This window comes from Prunus avium, chromosome 3 (genome assembly GCF_965620075.1).
Source record: "Prunus avium chromosome 3, drPruAviu1.hap1.1, whole genome shotgun sequence".
Taxonomy (NCBI): domain Eukaryota; kingdom Viridiplantae; phylum Streptophyta; class Magnoliopsida; order Rosales; family Rosaceae; genus Prunus; species Prunus avium.
Window position 1 is genome coordinate 30,812,248 of NC_142286.1, and position 15,194 is coordinate 30,827,441.

The 15,194-nt window shown below is 37.0% G+C and overlaps 2 protein-coding genes across 3 annotated transcripts; both read right to left on the reverse strand.

Moving 5' to 3' along the window:
• Positions 1 to 6,554: 6,554 nt before the first annotated feature.
• Positions 6,555 to 6,896, reverse strand: LOC110769783 (wall-associated receptor kinase-like 22). Its single transcript, XM_088250643.1, has one exon. The coding sequence runs from the start codon at positions 6,894 to 6,896 to the stop codon at positions 6,555 to 6,557; it is 342 nt and encodes a 113-aa protein (XP_088106769.1).
• A 4,959-nt stretch (positions 6,897 to 11,855) lies between these two features.
• LOC110746933 (wall-associated receptor kinase-like 6) lies at positions 11,856 to 14,859 on the reverse strand. Of its 2 annotated transcripts, XM_021947162.2 has the most exons (3): positions 13,962 to 14,859; positions 13,667 to 13,783; positions 11,856 to 13,174 (listed from the first exon to the last, which is right to left on the reverse strand). In XM_021947162.2, the coding sequence occupies exons 1-3, from the start codon at positions 14,854 to 14,856 to the stop codon at positions 11,958 to 11,960; spliced, it is 2,229 nt and encodes a 742-aa protein (XP_021802854.2). In that variant the 5' UTR covers positions 14,857 to 14,859; the 3' UTR covers positions 11,856 to 11,957. The 2 variants fall into 2 exon arrangements, with proteins under 2 accessions (XP_021802854.2, XP_088107277.1); XM_088251151.1 differs by lacking the exon at positions 13,667 to 13,783.
• Positions 14,860 to 15,194: the final 335 nt, after the last annotated feature.

Genomic DNA, 15,194 nt, shown 5'->3' on the forward strand with positions numbered 1-15,194 from the left:
TTCAAAGCCAAAAGGGAGACACGGAAATCAATCACAGCGTTATGATTTTGTTACAATGCAAACTAACGATGTATGCACCTGTGCAATTTAGATTGTTCCATTGTCATAACGGACTGCGTTATTCCCTATCAGTGGGGCTCCATTTCAGCGTCTTTTTGGGCTCTGAATCCAATCATGAACCTCTGAATCAGAAGCATGCTTCTTTTTTTAGGTCAAAATCTGTTCTGCCTTGGTGTTCTCTAAATCTTGGTAGCTTTGTTAGATATAAGCGTGTGTATCTAAAGGTCAACAGCATTGTGACCTTTAGGTTTGTTTGACTCTATTTGTTTTGGCTCTCTTGTTTCTAGGTGAACAAACTTAATGATATTTCCAAGCGGCCTTAAAAGGGAGCGGCCCTAAAAAGGCTGGGCAAAACCTATTGGGTTGACAAGCCAACCGACATACAAAGGACTTCCTCAAAAATATGCTCTTTGGCCCTATGTCCCTTTTCCCTTAGTGCTGAAAACTTTTCCTTGTGAAAATTTTAGCATACAATATTGAATATGTGCCAATAATGGTTGCTTCAGTATTAATTTGTTTTATGCACTCCACTGCTAAGATGTGTCACAATCCTTCTGGAAGGCAACTTGAATATGGCTTTACATGACAGAAAGATTATTAGTATGTCAAAAATACTACTTGTATTGATTTTCAAGCACAACTAAAAATATAAATTTGAGTGAAAAAAAACCATTTGTACATTCTCAACTCATATCGTGTACAATTTCTGTACTAGGGATACTAGATGTGTCGGTGTGGGATTTATTTATGTGAATTCAATCCAACCTTTATAGGAGAAAAAGGAATACCAATAATTGTATGCCGAAACTCCTCTAATTAGTCCTTGAAGGGTAAGTGAAAATTTATCATGCATGTTTAGTAGGAGAAATTATAGAATAGGACTGTATCTCCATGTCAGCTTGTGATACTCCCATTCAAAATTTGCCATGTGTTATTTTTTATATTAAAAAACATAAGTTTTTACAGCTGGATTTAAAACTTCTTTTTTATATTCATAATAAAACTAAAGAAAAAATAAATCGAAAAAGACAGAAAAGGACAAAGAAGACGCCGGAAACCACCTCACACCCGACCCAACCCCTTACCCAGCACTGCCGCCCCTCCCTCTCCTAACTGTCTCTCTAAAAATGCAAGGTGTCTTGAACCCGTGGAATACCACCTGCAAGATAACATAAGCATTGAAAATGAGTCCAATTTTATTCAATTACCATTAACACCCATCTCTCACCTAAACCTTTTTCAGATCTGATTGCATCTGTCAACAAATGAGTGAGGCCTTCAAAAAGAAGAAATATAGATGGGTCTTTGGTAGCCACCAAAAGGGGGAGAAACAAGGATTGGGATATGGTTAATTTATTGAATTGCGTGAGAGAGAGAGAGAGAGGGAGGAAGTAAGAAAGAGAGACACTGGAAGAGAAAGAGAGGGAGGGGCGGTGGCCAAGGGGAGGCTGCGCAGGGTAAGAGAATGGATCAGGGTGGGTGATTATGTCTCTTTCCTGATTTTTTATTTTCTTAATTTTATTTCAAAAGATAATAATGGGTTTCTTTTCCAACTATAAAAAAAAGCTTTATTTATTTTGAAAAATGACACATGGCAAATTTTGAATGGGAGTATCACAAGCTGACATGGTGGTACAGTCCTATTCTATAATTTCTCGTTTAGTAGCCATACTTGACCAATTGAAAATATTAGGTGACTTGATAACGAAAGGCTGAATATGGCATCAGCCTCCCTATTTAATAGTCAATAAATTTCAAATCAGCTAGCGGTGCAATAAGGTAGACGAATCTGCTTTGGACTGTAGAGAAATATTTTATGTGGGGGACCGGAAGAAAATGGGAATTTAAGGAAACGATAATATTAATATATAAAGACAGAATATAATGAAATAAATAAATATAAAATTCCTTCCTTTGTCTTTATGGTTAAAAGAAAACAATGATGAGAGAATGAATCTCATCATAACCAAAATATCAGATATAAAATAATGGGATATGCTGTGTTTCAAAATTTGGTGAGGACTGATATGCAGCTTTCTTTGTGTTTACCCTCCTTGCAGAGTGTCCTAATATAAATGCATTATAAGTCACGATATTAGCATTTACCTTCTTGGCTGTACCCTTGTATCAAAGTATTGTAAGTTACGGTATCGGAAGCAACATTCACGGCTTTCATCTCACTAAAAATCAAGGTCCGGCCCTTTGGGTTCAGGAATTGTTCTGTGGGGTATGGGAAGTGGGTTCCAATTCTTTTTTTCCAAATTTCCCAGAAATTCTTGGGTTTGTAAAGGCAGGTTCTTTTGCAATTGAATTGGACAAACTAGAAAACTGACGAAATAAGAACTTAATAAGTTATTGGATCAATCTGAGGGTTAAGTGGGGTGTATGTAAATTAATACTTAATCTGAGGGTAGTTTGGGAAGATAGTGGGGTTTTCTTAAAAATTGTGAAAATTTGAATTAAAAATTGAGGTGAACTTAGAACGTGGGGTGAACAAAGAGAAGTGTGGGGTTTAAATAGAAAAACTCAAAAATAATAATGATAATATAAGTCAGCATTTATTCCTAAAATGGTGGGATATACTGTGTTTTAAAATTGTGGGATTTCAAACTAAGAGTATTCATTTTTTCAAGGGGGATAATTAGCCTAAAAATTAGCTAAACCTTATCAGCACTTTCAAATTTCTAAGTGTGGCTTGCTTCATCTGTCTCGTCTTGTTTTGCCTATATAAAGGTGACAACAAAAAAATAAAAGGGAGAAAAAAGAGAAAAGGAAAGAAGAGGCTGTGGTAGAGTCTCTACAAAAAGAGAGGAAAATACAAGTGGCTGGTTTTCTTTGTTGAAGTGAAAGCACAGAGGCTCAGACAAAGCAAAACGATGGTGGCCAGTAAAGAAGAAAAGGAAAAGACGCCAGCCAAAAGAAAAATGAGTAAAAAAATAATTAAAATAGGGAAAATAGGGCTGGCACCTCTTCGTAGCTTGCGGCAGCCTATTTGTTTGTTTTTCTCCTTTTGCTTGCGAAAGCTCTGTACCAATTGTGGCTTTTGTGTAATCTTTCAAAGGCTTAAGAGATATATAGTGATTGCTCTCAATTTGGATTGGTCACAAGTATTCCAGATAAGATAAATATGGGAGTGTAAGGTTTGGTTTTCCTTGGAAATAAACTCTAGAAGAGTTCAATAGCTATCGGGTTGGCTTCAATCGGCTGCTGGGTACCAAAGCTTTTCTGATGTGGACTCCTTGTTCATGGGCTAACTTATAACAAATATCAAAGGCCCGAAACAGATGAGTCATCTACCTATGAAAATCTTAAAATCTCCAAATTGTCTCAAAGACACAAATTCTAAATTAGTAGGCCACACTTACCCATTAATTTCCAATTTTTTGAACTGCGTTGGTTTGATCCTGTCAAGGGTACCTAGACAGTCTACCATCCCAATAGACGCAATCGAAACCAAATTTGAATCCCTAGTTTATCCTAACCAAATTCTCCCAAATACTTTTCCAAACTTCTGAACTATGTTGGTTTGATGTCTACAAAAGGGTACGTAGGCAATCTAGAGACTCAATCTAGATGCAACTGCCCAAATCTTAAATCCAAACAGAATCCCTAGTTTATTCTTAACCAAATTCATCCCAAACACAATTCCATATTGAATCTCTTGTTGATGCGGCTAAATTCACTCAAACACTCATCAATACAATTCAAATCAAATTTTCATTGCAATGAGTCATTTATTCATTGCAATTCTTTGAACTACGAGTGGCTTGATTCCCACAAGGGATACGTAGGCACCCTGAGGTTTGACTTAGTAGCAGTCGCAAAATCAAACATTCACATTATGTTTCTTCATGATGTAATCAAAGCGGGTGTTCCCTTGAAGCAAAAGATTGTAATTAAGAGACACCGCGTCTCGAATAGGTCAAATCTAAAATAATAAAACCCCATTATTTAAATAGTGGTAGTGAAATTATGTTGGGAGGTTCTCATTTTTTCTTCAGCATAATTTTTGGCATGCTCAGTGGGATCCATTTTCCTTTTCATCTCCAATCATAAGGTGACTAATGTTTTTATTAATTTGTGTTTGCCCATAGGTTAACAAAACCCGATAAACGATGGCACCACAAGTTACAATTTTCTTCCACAAGATCAAAACTACCAGGAATGCGTGCACCAAACGGGTAGGCTTCAGAAAAAATTTTGTTGTTTGTGAGATCTTAAAAATAGTTTGGAGTTCAATACCAAACAAGTTTTTAGATCTTTAAATCAGTATTTGAAAACTCTTGTTTTAAAAAAGATCATAGTTTTTTTGTTTACTTTTTTAAGTAGGATACCAAACAAGACCTTAATGTTTTAAAATTGAAAAGAGATTATAACGTTTGATCTTGATTGTTTATTGATGGGTTTGTATGTGGGTGTTGGGGTTGGGTAATTAGGATGGATGATGGGGATGGTGCACAATTCGTTGCCCCCCCATCCTTTTCCAACAAATGATCTGATCCTCTTTGAAAAGACCAAATGAGCATGAAGATTGGGCAAAGGGAAAGAGAGAAAGAAGAGGAGGGAAGGGAGGAGAGGTTGGCTTGTGGTGAAGAGGTACTGGGTTGCAGCCCGTGCTGTGAGGTTGGTTGGGCCGTAGGTGGGTTGTTGTGGTTGAGTGGCTGATTTTTATTTTTTATTTTTTATTTTATTTTATTTTTAGACTTTTTTTTTAGTAATATTTTATTTAGACTTAACAATGTTAAGTTGGTGTTGGATGTGCCATATATTAAGTCATTAGATTATTAGAACGATCAAGATTTAGTAAAATGTGAGTAAATGCGTAATATCCAAATGCAGAGGCTCGAGATCCAAAAAGAGTATATTATTTATATTTAAAAAGTAGGCACATGATTTTTTTTTTTAAAATAGGTACATTAGTTATTAAAAAGATACTTACATATGTAGGTCCAAAAAATAGGTACGTTATTTATTTAAAAAAAATTAGGTAGATTATTCATAAAAAAAAATAGGTAGACTATTTAGGTACAGTAATTTTTGTTGTAGTATGTATGTTGTTTAAATAAATAAATAAATAAATAAATAAATAAATAAATATATATATATATATATATATATATAAGTTAGGTAGATTCCTTATAAAAAATAGGTGCATTTCCAGCTGCTTGGTTCTCTGCATTTCTAATACAAGATTAGTCCAAGAATTGTCTCCAACATGGTATTCCAAAACATTCCATTCAGGTTTCCACATATGTATGGTCTAACAGCCATACTTGACAAATTAAACATACAAGGTGACTTGATGATGAAAGGCAGTCAGTCATTCTGTAAATAGCCAAAGTTAAAATCAGCGCTGCAAAATATCAATGAAACATTTAAAAAGAAAACTCATAATTAATTAATTGTTAGAACAATCTTATAATTAATTGTTACTTGAAAAATTCATTGCTCCTTGCATGGTGTTGGATTGCGTCACCGATATCAAAGAGTTCTGTTAGGCTCATCCCCGTCAGTCTGTGTTGAAAGGACTTGGAAAACTAGGAAATCAAATTTGAGTTTTAAATTGTCATATATCTTATTTCCTGCCATTGTTCATAACTTGAGCATCGAGAATCAGACTTCCACCCATAAAAGAAACTGGTTCTTGTCCAGTCAAGAAATCAACAAAGGACCACCCCAGACCTATAAACGTCACTCTTCTCAATGAACAAAGGAAAACAGAAGGTGACTTTATTTTAGACCATGATTTTATAATGCAGTACTAGTCGTCCTCATAATTTTCAAATTCAAATCAGGCTTACAAAATATCAGCCAAAGAAACAATATATAAGTTGCTAGGTTCTCAACTTTGTTAATATCTATGCTTAAAAAGATTGTTCGTTACATATGATGTGGGATTTCATGAGTGTATGGAGAAAGCTTTAGCTCACTAAGAAAAACTACATTAACAAAATTTGAGTTTTAATTTAGGGTTTAATCATATGTGACCAAGATGTTAATGTTTAATCCCTTGTTGTAACTCTCGGACAAAATGTGCTCGAGCATATTTTATAGTATAGAAAGAGCTCGAGCTTGTTTTGGTAGAGATTTTGTCTGACATGTTTTTTCAAAAGCCAAGTTGCTTCTGATATTTTGTAAGGCTAAATATTATTAGCTTTTAATTTAGTAAGGGTTGATGTATGTGAAAAAGGTGTACTACACAACTCCTTTAGATGTATCAAGAGAGGAAAACTCTCTTAATTAAGAAACCTAAGCAATCAAAAATATCAGAAAAATATCTCTGAGAACCAAATCTGAGTTTTAGACCTCTGACTTCAGACCAAAAAAAAAAGAGACCTCTGAGTTCATCTTGTTTCCATTATTCTCTTCTCTCATCTTGCATAAAATCCAACACAACAAACAGAGCTAGAAAATTTCCTTACAGATAAGGTGATAGTCTAAAAGATGATTCCAAGTCCAAAAACCGAGAATATATAATTACAACAAATATTGGTTCACTGTGTATTGAAAAACAATAGTGGTTGTACATCGAATGAAGAACTTGTTCCGCCATCCGTACAAGGACCTGTTGACGTAGAAACAACATCCCAAACCTCACTTATTTCCTGAGTTTGGACACATCGGACCTCTGGGAAAACTTGTTGAACATCAGAGTCAGCTCTAACTGACAATTGAATTCCCTCCAACTCCACTGCTACTTCTTTCATAGTAGGACGATTCCTTCCATTCAAATTCAAGCATCTAACAGCAAGGTTAGCAACTGCTGTAATCTTTTCCTTTCTACCATCCTTCATAACTTGAGAATCAAGAATATCAAATAGAAGATTATTCTCCATGGAAAGCAGGAAATAAGTTGCTAGACTTCTGCTTTCTTGTGACCTCATCAAAGAAACTGGTTTTTGTCCAGTCAAGAGCTCAGCAAGGACCACGCCAAAGCTATAAACGTCGCTCTTCTCTGTAAATTAGCTTGATTGGAAGTACTCCGGGTCCAGATAACCAAACGTTCCATGTACTAGTGTAGTGAGGTGCGTTTGATCAATGAAAACTGATCTTGAAGTCCCAAAGTCAGCTACTTTTGCTCTGTACTTTGCTCAAATATGAATACGCTACTACAAAAATCGAAATAGACGACGGTAATCCACCGTCGTGTATTCGGTTTTTCAACCGTCGTGAAATCGAGCGACATCTTTTGATGCATAAAACCACGACGATAAATCCCTGTCGTCTATTATTTGTAAAGACGACGCTTTTACTCAAAACCGTCGTCTATTATTAAGTAAAGACGACGTTTTTTTTATAAAAAGGGTCGTCTATTATATGTAAAGACGACGGTTTTTTTATAAAAAGGGTCGTCTATTATGAAGTAAAGACGACCCTTTTTATATGAAAATGGTCGTCTATTATGAAGTAAAGACGACCCTTTTCATATAAAAAGGGTCGTCTATTATATGTAAAGACGACGGTTTTTTTTATATAAAAAGGGTCGTCTATTATGAAGTAAAGACGACCCTTTTTATATGAAAATGGTCGTCTATTATGAAGTAAAGATGACCCTGTTCATATAAAAAGGGTCGTCTATTATATGTAAAGACGACGGTTTTTTTTATAAAAAGGGTCGTCTATTATTAAGTAAAGAACTATGTTTTATTATATCCAAAGACGTCGGTTTCGTTAAAAAGCCATCATCTATTAAATGTGAAGATGACGATTTCTTGAAATATTGTCGTCTATTAACTCTAAGACAACGATTTTTCAGTAAAACCGTCGTTGATTGTATATAAAAAGACGTTATGGTGTTAAAAGAGGTCATTGATAATATATACAGATGACGGTTTTTCCAATAAAACCATCGTTTTATTATCTTTAGTTTTTTGAAGAGTCAATAGTTATTACATAGTCAACCAATCTTTATTCTATTACATACATACTTCCTACCTATAATTAGAAATAAAGGAGCTCACAAATTCTACTAATTTGATTTTAACTTCATCAATTTGTTCTTGGGTTGACTTAGCTCTGCCTTCTTGCACATTTTCCAAGTTGTTGGTGTCGGAAAAGGAAAGACCTGCACGAAAGAGACCCCAATACTCTTAAACATAAACTTGTTTAGCAGTAACCTAACCTTAGCAAAAAGATCTATGCAACTCTAGAATGACAGTAGAACACAATTGGCATAATTGGCAGAGTACCTGTTCTTGTGGTGGCACCATAACCTGTTCTTGTGGTGGCACCATAACAAATGAAAAATCAGAGATTCAGAAAATTAACAATGAAATTCCAAAATAATTAAAGTAAACAACAAAAACAAAAAGTATTTTGGACCTGATGATGCTGTCGGTCCAAAAACAAACGGATCTAGTGAGGGATGGGTATGTTTTGCCTCATCTTCTTCGTCAACTTCTTCTTGATTACGAAGGCCTTGTGGGACGGCTGTACATATTTATAAAAAACCCAAATGAGAAACTCACTTAAATCCCACGAAATTAGCACAATACATGAACAAACATATATATATATATATATATATAGACCGATTTCCATAAGTCTTTCTAGATCGAGTCGCTGAGTTTGATGAGCGAGTTGAGTGCCTGAGAGCGAGATCTTCTTGAAGAAAGTGAAGGTCGAGATCTTTCAAATCAAACCTTTCAACTAGCTTTGATTCTCAAATACAGAACCTCCCTCTACATCACCGGAGATGGGACCGGCGGCTTCCACCACCGGAGATGGGACCGGTCCCAAAACGACCGGCTGGTCTTCCTCTTCCGACCCCAGCCAAGCCCAGCCGCCACCGCCGCTGGAATTCGCCGGAAATTGCAGAAAAACGGCCGGAATTTTCATAAACTTCACGGAGCTCGTTCGGGTGATTCCGGCAACCAAATCTTGCGATCTTGGTATGTTTTTCTAACCTCTTGACGTGTTCTAGCTGCTGGTTGTGTTAGGTTTGAGAAATTTCTGCGTTTTGGTAGTTAAATAAGCGATTGAAAATCTGCCAGTTTTCGGCCTCCGATCCGGCCACTTCCGGCCATTTTTTGGGGTATGTCCAAGAACAAAAGTGACTCCAAATTAGGTGTATTACCTAGGGTAGGAGTCTTGAGCCGTGATATTGAGTTTTTCTGGCGAGTGATGATCGCTTTGGACACCCACGCGCTGCCAGCGTGTGTGGCGGCGCTTGGGTACTGTTTTACAGGGGCTTTATGTCCCAATGTGATCCTCTGGTTGTCACGCGCGCGTAGGACTGTTCTAGGCGTACGGGTCTTAATTCTTCGTCCGTACGTGCTGGGTTAGAGTGTCAGTCCCCGAGTTGGACGGCTCATCCCTAGCCACATGGTCTTTAAGGGCGGTAACATGTGGTTAGTCAACAATCCCCGGTTGGATTGTTTTCCCCAGTACATGATGTACATCATCATATGTACCTCCCCTTGGATACTGATACATGGACACAGTGGATATAAATACGTGGATATGTCGAAACCCGGGGCATACCTTAACGGGGTGTCGCTGTAGACCCTTAATTGGGTAGTCTGCGCGCGTAGGGTTGTTCTAGGCGTACGGGTCTTGATTCTTCGTCTGTACGTGCTGAGTTAGAGTTAGTCCCCCAGTTGGACGGCTCATCCCTAGCCACATGGGCGTTTGAGGCCGGATACTTGTGAGCTAGTCAACAATCCCCGATTGGATTGTTTTCCCCTGGTACATAATGATGGTGAGAGGTGGGTGTTATTATATATATACTTATATACTCATTTATAGGCATACATGTTACATATTGGTATATATGGTTTTGATTCGGGATTGAGATTCGTGAGATTGTACTTTGTGAGGACTCTGTATATGTATGAACGTTTGAGCCCTGGATTGGGAAGTGTTGTACGGCAACATACGCCTTGGATAGGGTATGGTTGCGGGATAGAATTGATATAAAGGGAAGAAATTGATAATGTGTTCAATGTACATACGCCTTGGATATGGTATGGTTGCAGAGTTGAATTGACTTAAAAGAAAGAGATTGAGAATGTGTTCATTGTGTTTTGTCGGAATTGGAGTTGTGGTAAATCTGAAATGTATCGTTGGTGCTGTTTAAAATAATTGTATATTATTGGAATTGTGACTGTTGAGATAAGAACTACGTGTGGCTTGATCCCTTGTTCAAGGGTACGTAGGTAGCCTGGGGTCCCACCTAGGTGCAGCCGCGAGAACAGAGTGATATGAAGTGGTAATTGGCTAACCATTATGTTTCTTCTTCCCTCTCTTTAATTACCTATCTGCCTGCCTAGTAGGAAGCTTGGAATTAGAATTTAGCTAGCAAAGCAAAATGCTCATTCTTGAGCCTAAGCTTTCCCTCGGATAATATATACTAAAAGAAAATAAGGAAGGTGCAAAGATGGTTCATATTACCTTCTGCTTCTGGCAACTTCTGCAGCTGCTAGGCAGAGATATGAGTAGTACTGTTGCAAGTCAAGCCCACTAACTACGACAAATTATTCAACTTTACCATTTCATTTTCAGAAGAAAAAACGAACAATCTGGAGCAAGGAGTTTGAGGTGAATTTTCTTTGCAATGTGTTAGGGAACTTTACATTTACACCTAAAATGGACCCCACAAAATGACAAATCATACTTTTTATAAATCATACGTAAACCCTTAAATATTTCTTTGCTTTGTGTATTGACCAACTTGTAGAGTATCCCACCACATCGAAGGATGGAAAGTTAGCTTAAAAGCTTAAGAGATGTAGGGCCCCTTATTACCAATTAGTTTAGGGTTTAATGCTCATACTCTACACCCTACATAAAGGATTAGTAGAATTGATTACGGTCAAGTCTGGCTGCGTGTAGGTTTACTTTTTCCACACAGCTCAATCATAACATAAATTCTAGCCAACAATTGATTCCTTTCATGGCCTATCGACAGGGCCTTGTATTAAAAGCTAAAAGCTTCTAAAATTGTCCCGAGGTATAAATGATTCTAAGAAATATCAAAAGGTACAGCTAAAGATGCATAAGCTCTTCCAACTGTCCAGATTACAAGACCCTGAAGGGAATCAATTGTTGGCTTTTTTTTTTCTTTTTTTCTTTTGGGTCGAAAGGAATCAATATTGTTGGCTAGGATTTATGTTATGTGGAAAAAGTAAACCTGAGAGCCAGACTTGACCGTAATCAATTCTACTTTTCTTTTGGTAACGTATGTGGAAATTATTTGTGTAGAGCAGTTATGATTGTCTGTCCGATATGTCTGGTAATAGAGAATTCAAGTGTTTCCTACTATTTTCTAGGTACCACAAAATATAAATTAATGAAAAGATAATGCAGTTGAGTTCATAGTAATGTCCACATATATGCTCAGTTAATTATTGTGGCCGTAAATATTACGAATTACAAAACATACATTGTCCAAAAATAAAATAAAATTGAACTCTTCTTTAATTGAAGTCTTCTGTAATATGTCAAAACATTCAGATTTAATCCACCTAAATTCATTATTTTCATTACTTTAATCCACTTAATTTCATTATTTTCTTGAAGACAGTTCAATTATTTGTTTGCTACTGTTTGGTTCATTTTATGCAACTTCAGTTTTATGTTCATTATTCTTGACAAATGAATTCAATTATGCGACTTTTGCCCCCTTCTTGACATGTTAAAAGATCTTGGTTTTTTGCCCTGTCAGAAGCTCAACAAGGAACACTCCGAAGCTATAAACTTAACTTTTATCCGTAAATTGGCTTGATTGGTTTTTGCCATCAGGCAGTGTAGCTAATCAGCCAGACCGGAAGTTGAAACTGCATTCACATTCTGGATTGGAAAAGTTGAAACTGCACTCACATTCTGACCGGAAAAGTTCAGAAAAGGAGCAACACATAACATATATGGAACATGCATTACAATATTACAATTAATGTTCACCATGACTTGTAAGGTAATAGCGGAATTTCATGTAATGATGAAGAAGGACCACCATCCAAACTTGGCCGTGTTCCCGTTGAACTTGAAGCAACATCCCAAGGCTCAATTGATTCAGTCCTAACATATTCCACCTCTTCATAGTTTTGTCCACCATTAGAAGTTTTTTCTAACATTTGAATCCCCTCCAGCTCTGCCGTGACCTCTCTCATTGTAGGGCGCTTTCTTCCACTCAAATTCAAACATCTTCTTGCAAGGTTAGCAACTAATATGATATCTGCTTTAGACCCTCCTTTTACAACTTCAGCATCAAGAATTTCGAACAGGCGATCTAACTGCATCGAAGTAATGAAGTATGTGGCAAGACTTTTGCCTTCTTCTTGTGACCTTCTAAAAGAAATTGGTTTTTGTCCTGTCAGAAGCTCAACAAGGACTACTCCAAAGCTATACACGTCACTTTTCTCCGTAAATTGGCTTGATTGAAAGTATTCGGGGTCCAAGTAACCAAATGTGCCGTGTACAAGTGTGGTGAGGTGAGTTTGGTCAATGGCAAGTGATCTTGAAGTTCCGAAGTCAGCAACTTTTGCTCTGTATTTTGCATCCAAGAGTATGTTGGTAGACTTGATGTCTCTGTGATAAATGGGAAAGGCAGCTGAAGCATGTAAATAGGAAAGAGCTCCTGCAATTTCCATGGCAATTCGTAAGCGAACTTCCCATGTAAGTGGAAACTCCTCATTCTGCTCATGGATATACTGGGAAAGGTTTCCGTTAGGTATAAATTCATAAACCAAAATGGGAACCTCCGTCTCCAAACAACAACCCAATAGTTGAACGACATTTCTGTGGTTGATTTGTGAAAGAATGACAACCTCATTGATGAAATCTGAAAGTTGGCTTTCGTCCACTATTTTAGATTTTTTCACAGCAACAATTCTTCCATCAGTCAACATGCCTTTGTAAACAGTACCTTGGCCTCCCTGGCCAAGAATTCTATCAATATTGAAATTGTCAGTGGACTTCTCCAGCTCCTTTGATTTGAATAGCTTGATTTTCTCAACATTAACTTCACCTGACGACAATTGTTTCTCTAATAATAATCCACCATTTCGCTTGAAGAACATCTCCCTGCGTTTCATGGTATGGCGTTTCTTTAGGAATCTGTATCCCAACCATGCACCGATAAGCAAAAGTAACAGTCCAAGACCCGCACCAAGACCTGCAATACATGACTCAGTAAAATGATAAATGATCACAAATTGCAAACCAAGTTTATTTCTTGTGCCCATGAAATAAAATAAAATAAACTGTTGATGGCAATATGCAAAAGAGTTTATGTCTAAAATTCCTCTTGACACTTAGGCAGAGTTTATGTTTAATAAATAATTAACTCCAGAGACCTCTAATATAGTGAACAGTGAAGAATGACCAAACTAGCTCTAAACTGTTGATGGCAATATACAAAAATATAATTGTACGTAGTAGGGAAATTAAAATACGTGCAGTTTGGATTGTAATTTGTAAGTAGAATTTTCCCAAACCAAAGTGCTGCAACTACCTTTGAGTTTAGGTTGTTACCGGTTGATGACCATATGTTTGACCATATATTTCACATTAAATGATAACACTTCTATTAAAAAAACAAATTAAAGAGAAATCAACTCTGTTTAATTCCAAAATCGTATACTATGTACGATGATATATGGCGTACCTATAACAAGGATAAATCTAGTATTCTTTTTGTCAACGCAAACGTAATAACCAGGAACGTTCACACACTTGCTGTGGGCCCCGCATCGAGTATGACGAATCATGCATTCATCAATATCTGAAATGTAATTTAGAAATTTAGAAAAGAAAAAAAAAAACAGAAACGGTAAATTAGCAATACCCCAAAAGGGAGTTCTTTCCCCTTCTTTCCAAAAGGTGAAGAAAACAAACAAAACAAACGCAAAGAAAAATAAAACGCAGAGACGGAAGCTAGATATAATTAATTACATACGTACCTTGACAAGTTTGAAGAAGATAGGGATTTCCTTCAAAGCCATCTGGGCAACTACACGAAAGCTTTGAGGCATCCAAAGATTTGATGCTAAAACAGTAAGGTATACCTCTTTCATAGTCATCAACATTAATAAAAGAATATTTGTTTCTAACGTAGCGTCCAAATAATGCGAATGAAGAAGTAGAGTTGATTATATTCCATTGTAGCACCACAGGAACTTTGCTTCCATTCTTGATTTCATGTGCAGAAGATGATATCTCACTCTCAAACCAATCCTTGTCAACCAGAAACGCATAGTCGTCGCAATCGGCCTTTCGAGTTTCGCCTTGGTATAGAATGGAAGCGCCCATCATAGTGAGACATGGAGGAATGGTAGTCTGGCAACAGTTGATACCAATATCACAGGAATTAGAGTTTTGATTATCACAAACTGACCTGCAGCCACCAACCACAAACTCAGCTGATTCCATCACGGCAAGGAAGCCGCAACTAACCGCAGTGAATCTGTTTTTGTCCTGAGAGTAGACGAAAGGGCTGCCCGTCAAATTAGCCATTTCGCTACTTCCATTTCCGTTGCAGAAGAAGGTAACGGGGCTGTTCACCTGAAGCGTGCCTCCAATAGAAATATTCAGCACCTCCAGTTGGGCTCGCTTCAAAAAAGGCTTGTAATCAGGAGCAGAGCTGGTAGTTTTAGAAGACTGGTTGCACTCGATTTCAAACCAGTCGTCTAAGTAGCAACCTGTGTGTCCAATTCCAAAAGGGTATGGGATGAGGACGTCTCCGCAATGCTCTTGGCAACCATACTTTGCCATCCCAGGAACTACTTGTGCTGTACATATATCTATCGACAGAAGCAATAAGAATAAGATCATCATATGAACTGCTTGCGATTGCATTGATCCTATGCTCGGATAATAAAAAGTAAAAGATTATCAAGCAAAAGTTTTCTTTGCAACTTAGTGCTTGTACTACATATAATAAAGACCCCTTGTCGATCGAAAAAAGTGGGTTCGAATTGAAGGCTACTTTTCTTTTTGTAATGTGAGTGGAAATTGTATATGATTAGTAGTTGAGAATATTCAAGTGGAAATTGTATATGACATATTCAAATCTAGCTGTCGTACTTGACCAATCGGTAATTGAAACTGCACTCACATTCATACCGGAAAAGTTCAGAAAAGGAGCAAAACATAACATTTATGGAACATGACTTGAAAGGTAAGAGCGGAACTTT

Bases quoted from the DNA above. Each gene is read 5' to 3' on its own strand.
- LOC110746933 (XM_021947162.2), bottom strand. From the start codon at position 14,856: ATGCAATCGCAAGCAGTTCATATGATGATCTTATTCTTATTGCTTCTG. The intron at 13,784-13,961 runs GTACGTATGTAA...ATTACATTTCAG, and splicing joins TCTTCTTCAAACTTGTCAAG to ATATTGATGAATGCATGATT. The intron at 13,175-13,666 runs GTACGCCATATA...CATGTATTGCAG, and splicing joins TAGATTTATCCTTGTTATAG to GTCTTGGTGCGGGTCTTGGA.
- LOC110769783 (XM_088250643.1), bottom strand. From the start codon at position 6,896: ATGGAGAATAATCTTCTATTTGATATTCTTGATTCTCAAGTTATGAAG.